Source organism: Sminthopsis crassicaudata, chromosome 1 (assembly GCF_048593235.1).
Source record: "Sminthopsis crassicaudata isolate SCR6 chromosome 1, ASM4859323v1, whole genome shotgun sequence".
Classification (NCBI taxonomy): Eukaryota; Metazoa; Chordata; class Mammalia; order Dasyuromorphia; family Dasyuridae; genus Sminthopsis; species Sminthopsis crassicaudata.
Genome location: NC_133617.1, coordinates 329778314 through 329800184, shown reverse-complemented (window position 1 = coordinate 329800184; position 21871 = coordinate 329778314). Strand labels below are relative to the sequence as shown.

General features: G+C 31.7%; 1 protein-coding gene across 4 annotated transcripts in view; it reads right to left on the bottom strand.

The window, feature by feature from the left end:
• DNAH5 (dynein axonemal heavy chain 5) overlaps positions 1–21871 on the bottom strand; it is a 392301-nt gene that overhangs the window by 55713 nt on the left and 314717 nt on the right. For all 4 annotated transcript variants that reach the window (XM_074279122.1, XM_074279119.1, XM_074279121.1 and 1 more), the window contains exons 63-67: positions 21000–21316; positions 19997–20152; positions 15576–15758; positions 3830–4073; positions 2601–2715 (exon numbers count right to left, since the gene is read on the bottom strand). In XM_074279122.1, coding sequence (XP_074135223.1) covers positions 2601–2715; positions 3830–4073; positions 15576–15758; positions 19997–20152; positions 21000–21316 — 1015 coding nt within the window. The remainder of the gene's footprint in view (positions 1–2600; positions 2716–3829; positions 4074–15575; positions 15759–19996; positions 20153–20999; positions 21317–21871) is intronic.

Genomic DNA, 21871 nt, shown 5'->3' with positions numbered 1-21871 from the left:
CATCTCAATTAAATTACTAAAAATTATCTCATTGGGTTAGAAAAAAATAATAACAAAGTTCATTTGGGAGAACAAAAGGAACTTCAAAGAAACCAGAGGAAGTAGAGAGGAAAGATGTAAAAGAAGCAGATTCAGTGATATCAGATCTTAAATCATATTAGAAGGTGAGAGCATTGTTGAAGTGTAAAATGGATCATTTTGATTATGTTAAGTAAATATTTCTTAAATAAAATCTATGTAATCAAGAATAGAAGGAATGTAGAAAATTGGGAAAGATTTTCATAGACAGTCTCTCAGAATATTATTAAGTTGGAATTGCTATGGCATAGGAAATGTTGAGATTCATTTAGTAAACACAGCAAGACTTGGCTTTATGAAGGAAGATGCTATTCACCTTCAGAGAAACAGATGACAAAGTGGAAGGAGTCCAGTCTTCCATAGATGTGTATGAGTGAATATTTATATACATAAGTATATGTTTATAGATATCTATGTACATGTATATGTGTGTGTGTGTGTGTGTGTGTGTGTGTGTGTGTGGTGTGTGGTGTGTGGTGTATGTGTGTATATACATATATATACAGACATGGGTGTGTACCTGCACTTAATTGTAAACTTTTTGGAAGAGGGGGAATGAGGGGGAAAAATAAAAAGTGCCCAGAAAAAAAACAAAAGAAAACCTATAGGAAGCAAAGAAAAGCTGAACAGCATTGAAAACAATGTGTAATATTTGTTATTTAGGTTTTCATGAAATGGAAAGTTATTATTTTATATTGAATCTTCTCTTTGTATTTAAGTTTAAAGTTAACTTTAAAATTTTCAAAAAAGGAAGCTAATTGTGCATGATCCACAATTGACCCTAGTCATTTAATGAAAGGAATAGATTGCGAGGCTTTCACTATCTTCCTACCAACTAAGAATTTTTAATGATAAATAACAAGATCTTGATTCTCATTTAGAGTTTTTAAGGAATTGCCACTATTCCATTTGGGTCTAGTTTTTCTAATCTGTTTGGAGATTCCTTTGTTCTTTTCCTTATTAGGAATGACATATACAAACAGCAGATCTTAGTCACATTGTGTTGGTCTATTTCTTCCTATTTATTTTAGAAGAACTTGCTTGTCCTATTTTTTTTTTAATTTCTTAGTAGAGATCCACTCCATCTACACATAACTTTGAATAGAATGAGCTACAATTTTTTTTGCTTTAATTTTATTTCATCTTAAATGATTTTAATTTGCATATTTGAAGTACTTTTTCTCATTTTCTTTCATTTAGTAATTTGATTTTATTGCTTAAAACTGAAATACATTGTTTTCTGTAGTTATTATGAGTCATAATTAGGAACTTGAGGACATGAGATAATCAGGGACCACCTACTGTGCTTAAATCTCTGGGGATGATGAAGAGAAAGGAGAAGGAAATCAATGTAAGGCTGGTCCCCTTTACATTATAGAGAAGGAATTTATCCAGACTACCACTTGGGGAGAACGTGTGACAGAGAGGAGGAAGGCCCATCTGGTTGCTTCTATTTTAATTCGTTTTTCTTATTTATTTAGTGCTAAACTGTATGGTCTCTATGTCTAGGTTGTCTTTATGCTCCAGGCATTTTCTTTGACTGTTCTTCATGCTTTTGATTTTCTTTCTCTTGATCTCTGTGTCCTGTTTTCCCTGTCTTCCTTTAAGTTTCAATTAAAAGTCCATCCTCTACAGGAAGCTTTTCCCAAGCCTTTCTAAATTTAGTGGTTTCCCCCTTTTTTTCCCTCTAGTAATTTCCTATTTGTCCTGAATATGCCTTGTTTGTGTATGTGTGTATATTTGCTGTCTCCCTCATTAGATTATGTGCTTCTGGAGGCCAGACATGTCTTTTGCTTCTTTTTTTTTGTTTGTTTGTTTGTTTCTCCAGAACTTAACATAATATCTGGCACACAATAGGCATTTTGAATGACTTACCTACAGGTCCTTGTTTACTAAAAGTCTTCTATTAGCAGCAGGGGACTAATCCTTTGGAAAGTAAATATTTCTGATTTTTAGACTACTTTTGTGACTGTTATTTTCAGTTATGCCTGACTCTTTGTGATACCTTTTGGGGATTTTCTTGGCAAAGATACTGGAATGACTTACCATTTCCTTCTGCTCATTTTACAAATGAGGAAACTGAGGCAAACAGGGATAAATGATTTGACCTGCATCATACAGTGTCTGAAATTTGTATTCAGGTCTTCCTGAATCTCTAGGCCTTTATCCATTGTACTACCTAGCCTAGTAAGTACCTAAGGTACTTGATGACGCTAAAAATAAATTTGGAAAGGGGAATATGTGCTTGGCTATTCTCAGCAATCCTAGCCTCAGCTCTCAATTCCAATTACAAACACAGCTTTTTGTCAAGTTTCTAAGACAAACATGTTTTCATTGACTTGTTTAATGCTTGGTTTCCATTGCAATAGTTCCCAGATTCCAAACACATATTTACTTTCCGTAAAATATATATACCTACAATAGGCTATTCAGAATAACTCGCAGGGGCTAATTGAAGTTAGCATGTAACTACCAGAACCACTGGTATAAAATTCAGCTCAGCTTCTTGAGTATCATAGTACCTGGCCAAGGAAAGGTCAAACAACCCCAGAAACTGCCGTAGTGAAGTTTGATACATCACATTAACCACACTCATTTCTGTGATGAGGAAATAGAGGATGCTTCCCCTTGTTGCCACTGGTGGGAAAAAACAAGACAAAGGACAAGATTATACTATATACAAAGTAAATAAATTACACAATAAAAAATAGATAACCCCAACTTAAAGTACCATAAAGCAATTATTTTGATTTGCATGCCTAATCAAATCCAACTAATAATTGCCAGTAGATCACAGTAATGTTAATTTACTGATCAATTTAGGGCTAAAATATATAGCTCATGAAAGTAATTAAAAAGTATAAAAATAATATTTTAGTGGTCTTTTCTATCTTAAGATCTTCAAGTCCTTAATAAATATGCATTATCTTCTCTTTTTTAAATAGGGAAGGGAAGCAAATAAGAGAAAATTAACCCAAAAATAGCCTGGGAAGGTTTCTGCACTGAGGCTTTAGGTGGAGCTCTTTTGAGCTGTGCCAGAATGGAACCTGTCTATCAGCAATGCCTCAAACTTGACAGTAATTATTTATGGTTCAGTCTTTAAGCTAAAGGGAGAAACCTTCAGGTTAGGATGAAAATTGGCTATTTGTCACATCCAAAGATATTATTTATGAATAGGGTAAATGTGTCTGATTGCCTTTTAATGAGTAGAAATAGAAATCCATTACTTGTGGTGCCTATTTCAAAGCAGCTGGTTAAGGTGGATATAATTTTTGGAGTTATAGAATGATATAGCTTGTAGGCCTCTCTCTCTCTATATATATATATATATACTATGCTGATGTCACTGGTCTCATCAGAACAATCATCTAAACAACTTAGGATCAATACTGTAGAAACATGCTAACCTCTTACTTTTAAACTTTCAGAAAAGTAATCCTTACTACTCACTTTCAATGACTTGAAAAAACAAGGAAGGTATTGCCTAAGTCATGATAGAACTTTAAGACTTTATGCCAATTTTTGGCTTCACTATGGGTGAAAAGGAAAGTTCAAATTGATGGGAAAATTTTCAAAAAGAAAAAAATATATATATGCATATATATATATATATATATATATATATATATATGCCAAAAACTATATGTGAAATCACATGTATACACTTTGCTTATTTTCATGCACTTCTTCTAACCCTACTTTGTCCTTGCTTCATGTTTCTGTGACATTTGTCTTTTATTTTAAAACTCACCAGGCCTATATTCCTCCCGAGCTGTGTTAATCTGAATTTCTGTCTCAGCAGAAATCTCAAGCTTCTGTGTTACTTCTTCTGCAGTCTTTTTAGTGTTACTCAGCACAATAATCAGACTCTCATCTTCCACCAATGACCCTTTTGTACTTGTCAGACGGTAAAGCAAATTATCTTCCAGCTCTTTCATCTTTCTTTTGTTTGCTGTTACATCTTCCATAAGATTAGTTCTTTCCTTTTCCAGTTCCTGTTAATTTGCATAAATACAATTTTCTTTATCCAAATTAATAAACATGCAGAGAAAAACAACACACAATTACTTAAAGATCTTTAGGAATGTAATCTGAATATAGCCAGATAGCACAAAAGATAAGAGTACCAGGCCTCAAGACTGGAGTAATTGAGTTCAAATCCAGTTTGGGACATTTACTAGCTGTGTGACCCTTGGCAAGTCACTTTACCTCTACTTGTTTCAATTTCCTCATTTGGAAATTGGGGATAATAATAATATTTGCTTCTTAAGATTCTTGTGGGAATCAAATCAATTAATTGTAAAATCCTAATTATTATGCCTGGCACATAGAAAAATACTATTTTCTCTTTTTTGAATCATATTTTATATTTTTCCCAGGTACATGTAAAAACAATTTTTAATATTATTCCTTTTATTTTGAGTTTTTAATTCCCTCCTTATTTACTTACTAACTTACTTAACTTACAGTAATCAATTTGATACAGACTATTCATGTACAATGATACCAAATATAACTATGTAAATGTTAATTATTATTGTAATTAGTACTGTTGTTACTACTACTACTATTAAATACAGAGGTTTTTTAAGCATATTCTAAATTGTCAAATTAAGTTAGTGACTTACATAAGGTCTGCAACATTCCACAATTTTCTGGAATCAAATTAACATGTAATTGGGAAATGTTTTAACAAAATAAATAAAAAATAAACACAAATAATGTTGATTTCTTGTTTTCTATGTTAATATACAGCCTGTAAGAATCCATTTCTATTTGGGCTTGACAATACTACTCTAAAAAATATTAACTGCTTATATTTTGTTTAACTCATTTACTAAAGAGCTATATTCTTGAAACAGACTTTATAAATTCACGTCAGATCTCAATGAACTTGAATAGAAAGCCACGACCTTGAATTTCAGGGAAAATATTCATATTGTAGTTTTAAAATACCACTTTCCTACTACTTTGCCTTGTTGCAGTGTACAATAATTAAATGGCAGAAACAGTTCTATAGAAATGAGCAAAACATAATCCAATTATGAACTGAAACTACAAAACTAAAAATGACAACTTTGAAATACCTTAACTGACTCACTTTAAGAACACACATTGGAATATGGAATGGCTGCTGGACCTGTGATATCATCAACAAATGAACTTCAAGGGAAGAAAATTCATTGTATTAATGGAGCACAGTGCCTTTTCTGCAACATGTACTCTACAGAGTTCTCTAGAACATTAAGAAGTTAAGTGACATATCCAGGGTCATATAGGGTATATCAGAGGCAAGACATGAACTATGGTGTTCACAGCTTTAAGATCAGTTCCTTATCTTCTATGTAATATTGTTTCCCCAAATATATGAACACAGAAGTCAAAAATCACACTTTATGCCACTTTCAATTTCAAGCCATTTTATAGATCATGCTTCATTTGATCTGCATGATAAGCAAGTAATAAAAATATTATCATTCCCAATTTACTGAAAAGCAAACTGAAAGATTAAATAATTTCCATAAATTCACTTAAGTATATGAAACAGAGGCAACATACTGATAGGACAAAGTCTTTAAATGCAAGTCCATTGGATATAGAGAATTCTTTATTTAAAAGCCAGGAGATGAGTGGCACATTAATCTACTATTGGGGGAACTGCTAATTCATTCAACTATTCAGAATATCAGTTTAGAATTATGTACACACACATATAAATGTTCTCCAAAGGACTGATTGATAGTAGTGAAATATTCTTTAGAAACATCAGTTTTATATATTGAGCTCTCACTTAAACAAATCATAATCCTTTTGATTATCCTTTTTAAATGTTTATATTGTAAGGTCTTTTATATATCCCAATAATAAAAATTGCTTATTTCTAATAGAAAAATGAGGTACATAAATACATTTGAACATCAAAGTTGAACTGAAGATCCTTGAATATAGATATTGCTGTGATTCTTACTTTTTGCATTCTTATGGACCAGGCATAGGTGCTGAACATGATAGGTACTTAATTTTTTTTTAATAAATAACATAAGAAATTCATAAAACAGGTGATACTAGAACTCCAACTATTGATTTTCATCTTCACTCTTGATTACCTGTCTTTTCTTTTTTACTGAAAGCAACGAAGTGAAAGCTTGTTATCTACAATCATGTGAAAAAAATGATCTAAATCATTATCAATTAGAGAACTACAAATTAAAACAACTCTGAGATGCCATTTCAATCTATCAGATTGACTAAGAAGGCAGGAAAAAATAATGATAAATATTGAAGGTGACAATGGAACATTGGGAAATTAATGCATTGTTGGTGGAGTTGTAAACTAATCCAACCATTCTGGAGAGCAATTTGGAACTATGCCCAAAAAGCTATCAAATTGCGTATAACCTTTGATCCAGAAGTGCCACTACTGGGTTGGTATCCTAAAGAGATAATAGAAGAGAGAAAAGAACCCATATGTGTAAAAATGTTTGTAGCAGCTCTTTGTGTGATGTCAAAGAATTGGAAATTCAGTGCATTCTCATCAATTGGGAATGGCTAAATAAATTGTGGTGTATGAATGTAATGGAAAACTATCATTCTCTAAGAAATTATGAGCAAGTAAATTTCAGAGAAGCCTTATGAGAACTGATGCTAAGTGAAGGGAGTAGAACCAGGAGAACATTGTCCACAGTAACAGGAAGATTTTGCAATGATCAACTATGATAGAGTTAGTTCTTCTCAGTAATATAGTGATCCAAGACAATTCTAATATACTTGGGATGGAAAACACCATCCACATCCAGAGAATGAATTATAGAGACTGAATGAGGATCAAATCATACTATTTTCATATTTTTTCTTGTGGTTTTTCCCTTTGGTTCATTTACAACTTGACTGATATAGAAATATGTTTAAATTTACTATATATGTATTACCCATATCAAATTACTTACTGTCTTGGGGAGGAGGAATAATTTGGTACTGAAAATCTTACAAAAGTCAATGTTGAAAACCATCTTTACATGTAATTGGGGAAAAATAGAATACTATTAAGTAGAAAAAAATTAAATGAGTCTTGTGATGACAATATAACATGTAGACATTGCATATAGAACATTTTTGTTGGCTTATTAGTATAATCCTATATGCAGGGTACTTTAATATTCATCTAGGTGAAGAAAGTCATTGTGTATTTTAAAGAAAGTTTCTCTTTCCTAAAACAAAAGTTCTGAAGTTCCATGGAGACTTAATTCTTTGAGATGAGCCACTCAAGCAAAACTAGATTTATTTTTTTAATCTATTTCCATCTGTTGGCATGTTCTATTTGAAAACTCCGTAGTGGTTATTTTAATTCATTTGCCTGCTTCAAGGGAATTCAAATTGTAGGATATACAAAAGAAGTGATACAAAATAAGCAGAATTAATGTACACTTTTCCAATTGCTTTGCACCTTCAGTAATTCAGTAATAGCACATTCCCATTAAAATCAGAAATACCATAAAATTAAAGTAAAAGGGAAAACATTATTTTATTTCTGTATTTTCACCATTTACTTAATTTACTATCCATTTATGAGCACTACAATGTAGTAGAAATGCCAATGGATTTGGAATTAGAAAAACAAGGTTCAAATCACAAGTGTCCTACTCACTAGCCCTGTGACTTTAGGCAAGTGATTTCATTCCACTTCTCCACCCTAGTTCCATTCCTCATTTATAAAACAAGTAATTCAAATAAATGATCTCTAAGGTCCCTTACCAACTTAAGTCCTTTGAAAAAGAAAGATTTTAAGGATTAAAAATTTAAAGTTGAAGGTAACTGTCAAGTAATTCTAGGTATTTCCCTTCATTTTTACAGATGAAACTGAGACACTGATGATAAGCCAAGGACACAACTTTTCATAATTAGGTTAACAAAAGGATATTCCCTCTTAGTTTGGATCAGACCCACTTTATTTCCTCAGACAGCCTATCTATAGCCTTGTTTTTATAATTAGTATCAGTTGAAATAAAGAGACTGGAGAAGAAGTTTTGACCCTTTAAAAAGAATAGAAACATTATTCTTTCAGCAGAGAGCTAAGATGTAAATGATGAGTTGTTGGGATGGTGGTGGTAGTTATTATTCAGTTGTTTCAGTTGTATTCAAGTCTGTAATCTTATTTGGGGCTTCCTTGAAAAAGATACTAAATGTTTCCCATTTATTAGAGTTCACATCTTGATTGATTAGGTTAGGGTAGAACAATTTTAATTGTGTGGATATGTGTGTGTGTGTGTGTGTGTGTGTGTATCTTTGCTTATTTTTCTTTTAAACTTTCTTCTTCCAATTTATTATTAATTTTTTATCTTTGCAATATTTTTGCATTTGATTGAATATGACTTCCACAATAGTGATAAATTATTTCTTTTCTGTTCAGGCTATATTTTTATGTTTTGTATATAGTCTTTATACAATCTTTTAACTTTTTAAGTGAACAAAATGTTCATTATATATGATATCAAAAAAATCAATAAATGCTTTGCCATTTCCTTCTCATTTTTCAGATGAGGAAGCTGAGGCAAACAGGGATAAATGACTTGCTCAGGATCCTACTGTTAATAAGTGTCTGAGGTTGGATTTGAACTTAGAGAGATGAATCTTCCTGACTCCTAGAACTTTATCAATGTACCTCCTGTCTGCCTTTTGAAGGAGGATAGAGGGACATATATCCAATTTGGATTTTACATGACTAAGAAGATTTTCTATAAACCTATGTCTTAGAATGGGGTTTCTTAAACTTTTCAAAATTATCATCTGCCTCAAAGGCTTTCCTGAGAGCCCTGAAAGGATAAACCAGAAGGAGAGTGGTAATGCAAAATTTCAGTAGCATCTACATTAGAACTCAATAAGCCTTTCTACAACTTCAAGTACTGTTTCAAGGTATGTCCCTTGGAACCAAGCAGAATCTGTCATCTCTTTTCTTCATTAGAACCCTTCAAAAGTTTTAAAATGACAAACTTATCCTTTCTCAGTTTTCTCTCCTTCAGCTTAAATATACCCATTTTTTCTAATTGATCTTCTATGACATGACCTCAAATAATCTCAATAAAACCTAAATTGCAGCAAGGAAATTAATTTATGCCTACCAGAATGATTCACGATCTCCTTCAATGTGGTATTTTTTTCTAAATCTTTTCATTTGATATTAAACTTACCATCACACTACATCTCTCCACTTTCTCAACTGAGAACTCTGACAAACTCAAATATCATTGAGAAAATATAGATAACTTGACAAGAGCACCCTCTTCTCCTCTCCTCATCTCACATTGATTAGATATATTTCTCCTCTATCTCGTCCTTAACTCCTGTCCCACAAAAATCTATCCACTCTCCTTGCCCACTCCATGGACACTTGATCGCATTCTATCCCATTATCTCTAGTATTGTGCTCATCTTTTGTTCTTCAGTAGCAGTAGTGCTCCACATTTTAGTATCATATACCAGCACTGGTAAAATACTAGAATGGTGCAATCTTCTGAGGAGGAGACAATTTTCTGGGAAAGATGGGATGGGATAAGAATTACATGGGTGCTTAACAGACTCCAAGAATAATCACATCAACATCTTTCATTCAAGTGGTCGGGATAGGATATTTAGCCAGAAACGTTATCTCTCCCTCTAAGATAATTGTCTAGCAAGTTTCGGTAAAATAGAATAGCCCTTAAGTGAAGATGAACTATTCAGTTGTTGAGTGCAGAAACATATCTAATCCTTCATATAGGAACAGGCTAAATCCTGGGGTCCTAGGTGAGTTCTATACTGTTTCAGCTAATAATATTCTTAATTTGTTTCCTATGGCCATAAATGGTATTGTGCATTGTGCCTACTTCTGCAGTTTCAGACTGAAATTGCTTCTCCTTCCCCCAGCATTTAACCAGGTAATTGTCTAATCACTAGCAACTGTCAGTCCTGCCTTGGATGAAAGGAGATATGAGGCAGCAGGAGAGATAATTTATAGGTAGAGTAAATGTGGGAGTAGAAGCAATTACGTTGAATATGGATTGGATATTTTGTCTACCTCATAATTTTACCTAAAGATGATTCTGATAGAGTATAAATAAGAATGTTACTCAAACCAAAAGCTAACCCCCCCAGAATCTTTCAGAATATAAGGTAAAACAATTTACTTTAGATTGCACATAGTCAATTAAATAAGTGTGAGCATAGTGAACAAAACTACTCAATTAAAATCTCACTTTTTTAGTTGACAGAACTTTTTGGAAAGGATTAAGAAAAATATAGGTATGACACTTTAACAAAATAATATTGTTAAATAATACAGCATAGCTCTGCTAAAAAATTTTGTCACCATCTTGTTATGGTTCCACAAGAATAGGATGAGGAACACTAAGGTTCTGGACTAGCTGTGGTTATTGAAGAATGCTAAGGACAACACAAAGAGATTTTTGGATTCTTAGAAGAATATGTCAGGAATGCTAAATCTCAAGCTATAATAAGGCTGATGTGGAATGCACAGGGTAACAAAAATGGCTAATGTATGTGTGTGTATCTTTATATATGTTTATTTATAGCTATATTGATAGAGAAGATGGGAGATGTCATAGGAACACTGTGTGAGCTGGAAAAGGAACTAAAGGAGAACTACTCAACTTTTATTTTCTTCCATTTTATTTTTCTTGTCAAAAAGAATATGTGTTGGACTACAGGAAATTTAAAAACTGGTTAATAGGAAATTAATATCCTAGACAAAAGAAGAAGCCAGTAAGTGGGTACATACTTACCCATCAGGGATGGGTATATACTTACTTGGCCCAGAAGAACTATTGCTTAAAACTATGAGAGAAATGAGAGATTGGATTGCTGAACCATTGTCAGTGATCTCTGAAAGCTGGTATAAAATGGGAAAGGTACAACATCTCTAATTATATTTTTTTCACAAATGGAAGAAAATGGAACCTGTACACTATAGGACAGCATGTTTGAGTCCTAAAGGAAATCTAGATCATAATATTAAGGGCTCATTACTGAAGATATAGAAAAGGAAACTGATTTTTAAAAATCAATGTATTTGGGGAGAGTTCATATTAAAATAACCTCAGTTCCTTTTTAAAAATTAAGCTACTTTAATTAATAAAAATCTATTTTCATACATTCAAGATCCTCCCCTCCTTCAAAAATGTCAGCATAATTAATAATGTTTCAGCACCAAGAATTTAGTATAATCCCTCAAGGTTCTGTGCTTGGCTTTTTACATAGTTTTAAACAGCTTTAATTTAAGTATCTGTGTAGATATTTCTTAGCTTTATAGATACTGCAAAGCTAGAAGAGAGAGTTAACAAACAACAGAATCCACAAAGTTCTGGACAAACTAACTCAGTGGGTTTAATCTAATAAGAAGGAATTTAGTGTCCTAAAGAGGTTACAAAAAATCAGCTTCCAAAGTTCAAGATGTGTAGCTCTAATTAAACAAGTAGATGACATACTGGAATGAATGTTAACTTTCAAATCAGGAGAAACTAACATTTTTATTCTTTCAATTAAAGCTATACAAATATGGGATAGGCTGCTTTGGGAGGCTCCTTCTAATCCCAAGTCTTTAAAGTCTATTTCCTGGATATGTTTTAGATGGGATTTCTTTTTCAGGTATTGGTTGCAATATATGACCCCAATTTCCATATGAAATATTTTGCTACGAATTCAATTTCTGATATGAGATTTATCACTATGGGAAAATCTTTTAACTATTTTTGAGATTCAGCCTCTTTGCTTGTTAAAAATAAGTTAATTTTATCACAGGGAAGATTAAATAAAATGATTTTGAAAAACCATAACGAATTATGTAAATGTCAATTATATCACTTTATACTTATCACTTTAAAATCCGTTTTAATGGCCTGAAATATCAATAAGGGTCAAGAATTCGGACAAATAACTTATTTAATAATAAGTTACTAGAACAGAGGCTTAATTCTGAGTACTGGAATGATTGTCCTATTGTTTTCTGCTATAGTCAAAAGATATTTAATTGTGTTCAATTGTCATCATCACTGTAATTGTAATGGATTTTGAGATCATGTTATGAGGATCAGTTAATAAAAAAGGACATGTTTGGTTTGGAGAAGAGAAATATAGAAAACATAAGAGAGGGATCTTCAAGTTTTTGAAGAGCTAGAATATAGAAAAAGGATCAGAGAGGTTCTGCTTAATTCCAAGGGGCATATCTAGAAACACAAAGTTGAAGTTTCAAAAGGGCATATTTAGATAAAGTAAGTGGTATTTACTATCTACATATATGGGTATAGAACCTTTCTAGGTTTTCCTTTAATTCAAGGGCTTCTCTAAGTTATTCTAAGGGATATAATTATGAGGCTTTCTTGCTTATGTGAAATCCAAATTGGATTAAGGTCTCCTCCTTTCTGACCTCATCTCTCAATTGAAAAAATGAATAGTTCTAAAGGGTCAAGACCTCTTACCAATTCTCTCTTTATCTCTGAGCTGGTATTAATTGCAAAAACAAGGGTGCAGGCAGCCATCAGTTTTTGCAAATATCAGGCAAATGAAGATGAATAAGAAGGCAACAAGCAAAAGTGAGCAATATAAGCATTGATGCCTTTTGCCTAGCAGCCAAGAGAGACACGCCTCTGTTTCTCTTTCTATCTCTTCATCACTTTTGATAGGAGGAAATAAGGAAATGGGGAGTACCTTACATTCCATTTGCAATTATGTGGATGATAAGCTAATTCTATTAGCAGATGGGAAGAAACAGCACATCAACCAGGCAACTAGTAATTCAGACCTTAACAATATTGCAGTTAGTTCTCATTAATCTTTGTCCATCCCACCAGTTCTGATTATCACTATCCAAAAATACCATCCCGGAAAATTCTCAGCATAATGAATGTTCACCCCTCCCTAACAGGAAGTGCTCCTAAACAATTCCATACTACCACTAAACGACTCCACTTACACATAGCTCTCAAGATGGAATCTCTTTTGGCTTCTTTTCCCCACAAGTCTCAATGACAAGTTATATACTATTACTAAAGTGATGAATTATTTGACAGAGTCTGTATGGTAATTTTTAGAGTTTGAAATGTCCTTGAAAAAACTGACAAAAAACCTGGAGTCATTGGGTAACATAAGTAAAAATGGAGATTTATAAAAGTGAAATGAGTTCGAGGGGCAGTTTGTACCTCAGTAGAGATATTTAAGCCAAAATTGGAAGACTATTGATGTGATATAAAATATCCTTTTATAGGTTTGAGTTGTGTTAGATATTCTCCAGGGTCCCTTCCAAATCTGAGATTCTATATCAATCATATGATGTTGCTGTAAGAACTTGTGATAGATCACTTAGAAAGATAACTAGATGTTTACATGGGGAAAACCATACTATTGAAGTGAAAGACATTCCAAACAGAGGGACAAAAAGAAAAAAAGTTCTCAGACTGAGAATTTATTCAAACTGTATTAGAGATTTAACAGCACATAACTTTATGGGATCTCTGTTAGGTTGAAACCCATGACAAGAGTAACCAGGTATTAGCTATAGCAAGATATAACAAGGACACAACTAGAACACAACCTTCATTGTGTTCACCATATAACCTTGGTTATCTGGGTACTAACCCAAAGGTATTGTTATAATGCCCAAGTCCTAGGACCATAAACTGGCTTAGGCTTTCATATTGATGGGGCGAGTAAGTGGCTTAGTAGATAATAGTGCCAGGGCTGAAATAATGAAAATTAGTCCTCCTAAATTTAATTCCAGCCTGAGACACTTCTTAGGGTTTTGAATCTAGACAATTCACTTAATCTTTTTTGCCCCAGTTCCTCATCTTTAAAATGACATGGAATAGGAAATTCTAGTATTTCTGCTACAAAAATAAAACCAAATGGAATTATGAAGAATTGGGCATAGCTGAAATAATTGAACAACAACTAGACATATAGTTATACACATACATTTACATATATACATATATATGTGTGAGTATATTTTATAGAAATAGATATAAAAAGCAAAGCCAACCATATCTTATGATTGAAATAACATCTGCCCTATATAGACTAGTGTCTCAGATATTGATAATACAGAGATTTTACAATGTCTAAAAGTAAAGAAGTTGGTAGAAGGTAGTTACTGGGTTATAATGCATAATATGTGCTTTATTATTATGAAAATTGAAAGATATGTGATATGTCTATAACACACGCAATGTATTATAAAACTTAAGACATGGCCCATTTCCAGTATCAAGCACTTATATCAGCTTATAATCAGAAACTTCCCACACACCATACCCTAACAGCATATGTGCTTTAGAAATATCTGTTCTATTCAACAAACACTTGCTAATTTCCTGTTTTGGCCCATATTTTCAACAAAGAATTATATTAGATATTTAAGATAAAAATTCAAAATCCTATAGTCTACTTCAAAAAACTTCTTAATAATTTATTTAGGGAATATAATGTATAAAAGTACAGTATATGTTTTAAATATTTTAAGTAATTTGAGGAATAGGGAAAGAAGAAAACAATTTTACATATGGATAATGCATAAAGTTGAGCTGAGAGGGTATTTGAGTTCCAAATAGCTGGAAAAATAGACTGGAGTCAAACTATTGAGATCCTTAAAAACAAAACTAATGAATAAATATGCCATCATATTAGCAATGAGGAAGAACTGGAGATTATAAGTAGATGAATAAAATGATGTTTTTATCTTAGTTTTTAAGCTATAAAAAGCATGAATTGGAAAGAAGAGAGAGGTAGGAAATTAATTAAAAATAATGGGAATCTAATTGATAATTAGATAGCATTTTCCATAGAATGAAGAGTCCAAGATATAACCAAAATAGAATGAAGACAATTTGCAAATTGTAAATGAAGGAAGAGAGGAAGAAAAAAGTTACATATGACCCCAGACTTGATAATTTGAATTCCAGTAGGAGAGCAGATACTCTCAACATAAAGAAGTTTGGAATTGAGATATGTTTGGGGGAGAGGAAGAAAAATTAGTTCCTTGTTATTGTTTACATAGCATGTCAATTTGGAAGTGTTGGTAGGACATTGAGGTAGAAATATTCAATGGTAAAATTGAAAAATTGGGAACATTTTTCTTCTCAATGAAGAGATATTTTGATAATTCAGTTAGCATTTAGCAAAACATTTTCATAAGAAAAATATAAAAGAACCTAGTCACAGATTTTATGACTATAAAAGTGGAGAAAACTTACAAGAGAAGAAATCTTTAGAGAGAAAAGAAAGCAGAAGATGATGATAAAATTTAAAGAATTTCCTTGCTTCATTCATATACATATGTATAGGTGAGACATAGAAAATTTGAAAATATTTACTTAGAAATTACAAAGGGAATAACACAAATGTTTAAGTGAGATGAAATTCAAAAAACAAAGCTTACTATTAATTATAGATCACTGCTTATCACTGCAAGATTCTGGCAAAGGAATATGCTGAGGAAACATTTTTCTACCTACTTGTTTCTCTGTGAGAATGACTCTTCCAAGTAACTGATCTTCCAAGCCTTTAATGGTGACTGTAAAGTCAATGATGGAAGTTCGAGCACTGATTTCAGGTGTATAAGCAGGATTAGGCAGTTTTGTGGTGATGTACAGTCTGAAGCCATCCATAACATCCACCTCTTTGTCACCAACTTTTACCTTATGAAAGCCAAGTAGGAAAATAAAATATAGATAATTTCAAAGTATTTAAAAATAAATAAAACAATTGATTATGATAAAAAGTGTGTATACTTGGAATCAGGAACACTCGCATTCAAGAATTGTTTCTCACTCAAACTAGCTGGTTGACCAGATTCAGCCATGTAGGGTTTTTTTAAATATATATGATAGGTCCAATTTATATAAACATATTTATACAGTTATCTTGTTGCATAAGAAAAATCAGATCAAGAAGGAAAAAAAACTTAGAAAGAAAATAAAATCAAGCAAATAACAAGAGAGTGAGTGAGAATGCTATGTTGTGTTCCACACTCTGTTCCCATGGTTCTCTCCCTGGGTATAGATGGCTCTCTGCATTATTGCACAAGTAGAACTGGTTTGAATTATCCCATTGTTGAAGAGAGAGCCTCGTCCATCAGAATTGATCATCATATAGTATTGTTGTTGAAGTGTATAATGATCTCTTGGTTCTGCTCATTTCTACTCATGTAGATCTCTCCAAGCCTCTCTGAAATCATCCAGCTGGTCATTTCTTACAGAACAATAGCATTCCATAGCATTCATATAGTATAATTTATTCAGCCATTCTCCAATATATGAGTATCTACACAGTTTCTGGTTTCTTGACACTACAAAAAAGGGCTGCCACAAACATTTTTGCACATGTGGGTCCCTTTCCCATCTTTAAGATCTCTTTGGGATATAATCCCAGTAGATACACTGCTGGATCAAAGAGTTTGCATAGTTTGATAACTTTTTGAGCATAATTCCAAATTGCTCTCTAGAAGGTTAGATCTATTCACAGTTTCACCAACAATGCATCAGTGTCCCAGTTTTCCAACATCCCCTCCAACATTCATCATTATGGTTTCTTGTCATCTTAACCAATCTAACAGGTGTGTAGTGGTATCTCAGAGTTGTCTTAATTTGCATTTCTCTGATCAATAGTGAGTTGGAGCACTTTTTCATGTGGCTACAAATAGTTTCAATTTCTTCATCTGAAAATTGTCTATTCATATCATTTGACTATAATTAATTGGAGAATGGCTTGAACTATTATTAATTTGAGTCAATTTTCTATATGTTTTAGAAATGAGGCCTTTAACAGATCCTTTGGATGTAAAAATGTTTTTCCAGTTTAGTGCTTACCTTCTAATCTTGTCTGCATTAGTTCTGTTTGTACAAAAAAAAATTAACTTAATGTAGTTAAAATTATCTATTTTATGATCAATAATGATTTCTAGTTCATCTTTGGTCACAATTCCTTCCTCCTCCACAAATCTGAGAGGTAAACTATTCTATGTTCTTCTAATTGTTTATATTATCATTCTTTGTCTAGATCATGAGCCCATTTCGACCTTATCTTGGTATATGTTGTTAGATGTGGGTCTATACCTATTTTCTGCTATACTGCCAGCATTTCTTTCTGGCAGCAGTTTTTGTCAAATAGTGAATTCTTATCCCAAAAGGTGGGATCTTTGGGGACAACTATTTCAAACAGTAAGTTGTAAATAAGTTATAAATAAAATAATTATAAATAAGTTGCTACTCTATATCAGCAAAATTTTTCTGTACTAGGACCATGAAATCACAGGTTCTTACCTCCAACAGTGTAAACATGCATGATTTTTATATTTAGCTGTTGAATGTACACATATGTACCATAGTTCAAAAATTATTTCTTATGAGAGATTTAATTTTTATCAAGTTACTGAGTAACTAAAAAAAATTTGTATAGAATATCACCAGTAAATAATAGTAGCTCTTCAAAAAAATAATACATAAAAACCATCTATTTATTACCTATATAATTGTTAGGAGGATTACATGATGAGTAACAGGAAGTATCATTGATAAATTTGGGAAGAGACTATCCACTCTGCTGTCTAAGCCAAACAATAGCTGAGAGTACAGTTTCTAGTGAAAAAAACACTATAAAAGAAAGCCAATAATTCTGCCTAAGCTAGAAAAAGTCACCAATGCAGACAAATTAGGATGATTAAATGCATGGGCAGTATCATTCCTACTTAAAACTTCAGATGTATTGATTCATAGAGAAAAAGATAAAATGTATACAATTCAAACGTGATCATAGTTTCTATCATCAACAAATTCAGAAGTAGATATAGAAATGACAAAATCTGTGTGAAAATTAGTGGAACTATTCAACTTCTAGAAGGATAACTTAGTAGATTGTGGGAAACATTGGAAAAGTAGTACTTAATTCATTTAGAAATAGTTCCCAATAAATTATATACTGCTTTTTATGTTCAGTGTGTGTGTGTGTGTGTGTGTGTGTGTGTGTATATACATACATATATATATATATATATATATGTAGTGTGTATATGTTTATGTATATATACTACCATATTAAACTATCATGTAATTATTATTATTGGTCATGTTATCTTTTCTTACAGTGTACTATTGTAATATGCATGTATATTATGTATATATGTGTGTACACACATATATACAATACATATGTACACATGCATGTGCATATATATATGTATGTATGTATATATGTGTATATATATATATATATATATATATATATACACTGTAAAGTTCTAGTTTATTTATTTGGGACATGTATATCCTACATAATAGTAATAAGAATTTGAAATGCCATGTATTATTTTTAGAGTGATGATTGAAAGCTGTTTGGACATGAGAGAAGAATAATACCAGCTCCAAAAAACATGACTATTGTTACTGAGTCTGTAGGAGTGAATTTAATTCAGAAAAATCAGCTGTTCAACTGTTGTTCCAGAGAGTTAACTGTGATGGCTAGAGAGAAACTGAGCAGAAAAATAAAAGAACTTCTTTCCTGAAAGAACTGGCTTTTATCTTGCAAAGAAACACGATGATAGGAACTCTTGAGATTTTATTTAGAATCATGAGAGATCTAAATAATCAGTCTGCTTTTTGTCTGTTTTTCAAAAATGAAGTCAGCTGCAGCAATGATGGTTTGAGGTGAATTTGTCCTCATTCTCACAACTAATATATTGTAAATCATTTTGTTGTTGTTGTTGTTTGTTAACATTCAATAAATTTTATAGCCTGGAATGTTGATATTTATTTAAGCCTATGTGATTAGGGAGTTTGATATAGGGACACAGATAAAAGAGGAAAAAAAAACTTATTATAAAAGAGGTTTCACCGGTTTATTTAATATATATTTTTCTTATATTTTTACTGTGTGTACAATATGTATGTTTGTGTATATAATGTGCATATATATGTACATAAAATGAAGAGCAGGGAGTCAGAGCAAATGGCTCAATTAATAGACTCATATGGCAATACCTAAAAATATTTCTTGACTGCATTACAATCTAGGATAATAAATAAGAGAAATAAGCAGAATGAGAAGGGAAAACACTCCATACAGACTAAATGTGAGAGCTATGAGTTGAAATATTCTGCTACATGTTTGTGTGTAACACATATACATGCATGTGTATACAGATATGTCTGTGTGCATGCATTATATATATATATATGTAAATTGATACTATATGTGTACAGGTATATTAAATATATTTTCAGTGTTTTCCAAAAATTGGATATAATGCTACATATATAAATAGATAGAGAGAGATTACATGTTTTATAACAGATAATAGCGATTTTTTTCCCATAAAATTTCTAGTCAACAAGACTTCAAGTTATAATCACAGAAAATAGGTTAGTGATCACAATCCAACCTCTAACTTTACATAAGAGAAAACTAAAGCCTAGAAAGGTAAAATAGTTTGCTCCATCTCTCCTCAGACTTCTTTTTCATAACAGAAAAATTTCAATTTTATTAAGCAACACAATCAGCAGCAAAAATACAAAACAATACAAAAAATTTAATGGATTGAGATTATTCTGTTATAACTTACTTTTTAAATAACAATTCAAAATTCTAGAAGAGAAAAATGATGTCAAAAGTTTTAAAAATTATGGCCTAATTGAGATACATACATATATATATATATATATATATATATATATATATATATATATATATATATATATATATATGTATGTATGTGTGTGTGTGTGTGTGGTGTGGGGGGGGGGCAAATACAAATGTGTATGATCAGACATATTAAATATATTGGTATATTTATACACACAATGACTTGTATATATGTGGCTATGTGTTTATAAATCTCATCTATTTATGTTCATTTATGTTGTTAACAATTGATATAGCTCACCTTAAATGTTGAGCCAGTTTTAATAAAATTTCTTTCTAAAACATTATCTAATGCTGGATCCAATTCTTCCCCAATATCCTCAATCAGTAGTGGCCTTCCAAGAGAAAGGCTATCCTCCAGATGATTTCGAAAGTACTTGTGATTCAGAGATGTGATCTGAAAATGCAAATACAATAATACTTCTTTATAATTATTTAGGATAATACAATTAAATAAGATACAAACACATTGGTTTCTGAAATCACACAAAGTTATTATTATAAACCTCTAATAGAAAATTATTTATTAAGCCAATACAAATAGAGCTCATATATTTTTACCAAAATCTGCTTTGTTAAAATCCAAGTATAGTTCAGCATTACCATTATTTTTTAGTATGCCTCTACAGTTTTCCTTCATGCTCTCCTTTTAAGAATATAGTTTTTATTGAGGTTATTCTATATTTGGATCAAAAGAGAATTTTATCAACTACTAAAAAATAAAGAAATTCATTTCAAAATATTAAATGCAATATTGACTTGGTAAGATCAAACTTACTCTTCCCAACTGTTTCCATGATCAATATTCCATTTCCACTTATTAGGGAGCGCTTCATTGCCTTTCTCTCTCCCATGACACTAATTTTTTCCCACTGCAATAACTTTATTTTTTAAATTTGAAATGATTATATGTAGTTTCTTTTTTTGTGTGTAATCATAAATGCTAAGCAATTATTATAATGAGATATGTCATGCTCCAATTATCAAGAAAAGTCGTAATTCCCAATTCATATTGTAGTCTATTAAAAATGGTACAAATACAGAGCAACTAGAAGAATACAAAAATAAATAAAATTTCCAAGTTTTGTACACTAATTCTTACAGTGTCCATCTGCTACATTTTTCAATGTAGATAGAGCCAATATCTCTATGAATTTCAAATCATTCTGTTCTGCAGTTCAAGATCCTTTCTTGGCAGAAAAATAAAATGTTGGTTAGCATAACTATGTGTATGCATACATTACCTGAAGTTCATTTTTGCTTTCTTTATTTTTAATCCAAATCTTGCCTTGAGTCTGTGGATCAATTAACAAAGGATAACGAGATGCTTTTGTAACAATAATTCCATTCTGTATGGATAGGTCATCATTTGGCAGCCCTTGGAGATTCCACTCACTAATGGTTGGAGCATCAATCAGCATCTCATTGAGGTTTAGATTGTTGCCAAATGGAATGTTCCGGTTTTTCATTTCCCTTTGCCAATCATTTAACAACAGATTGCGGAATTCTTGATTAAATGGACCAGAATAAGATAGAAAAGCTGTAGCCAGCAATACATCCCCTAAAACGGATAATAGAGCAAAACAAAAACATTTTGTCACTTTTTTATCATGCATAAAATTCTAAACAAAAGAGACCAAAAATTATCCATTCTTCTCATGCAAATTCCACAAATCAAATGATTAAGGATAATTCAATGTATCATTGTAAGAGATCAATTATAGGGCTCAATGTTAAGTCAGGAGCAAGTGACATATCAAGCAATATCCTATAGTCTTGTGCTAATAAACCTAGCTTATTTGTTATTTTCTTAAATTATATAATTATACTAGACTTAGATAGAGTAATAATTTAGTTAGGAAGAATATAATTTAAAATAAATTTAATTAATATGCCCATACATTCCTTAAATGACTTAGTAATCAATGGTGGAAAAGTTGGTTCCAATATTCCAGAGGAAATATCAAACTAGCATGTATCATTCTATAGTAATGAGACCTTAAAGGTCATTTACTTCAAATCCCACCCAAAGTATTCCTGCCTAGATGCTGTACAAGTGGCCATAGAGTTTCTCCTTCAAGACCTCTGGTAATAGAAGAAAACTTATTAACATTAA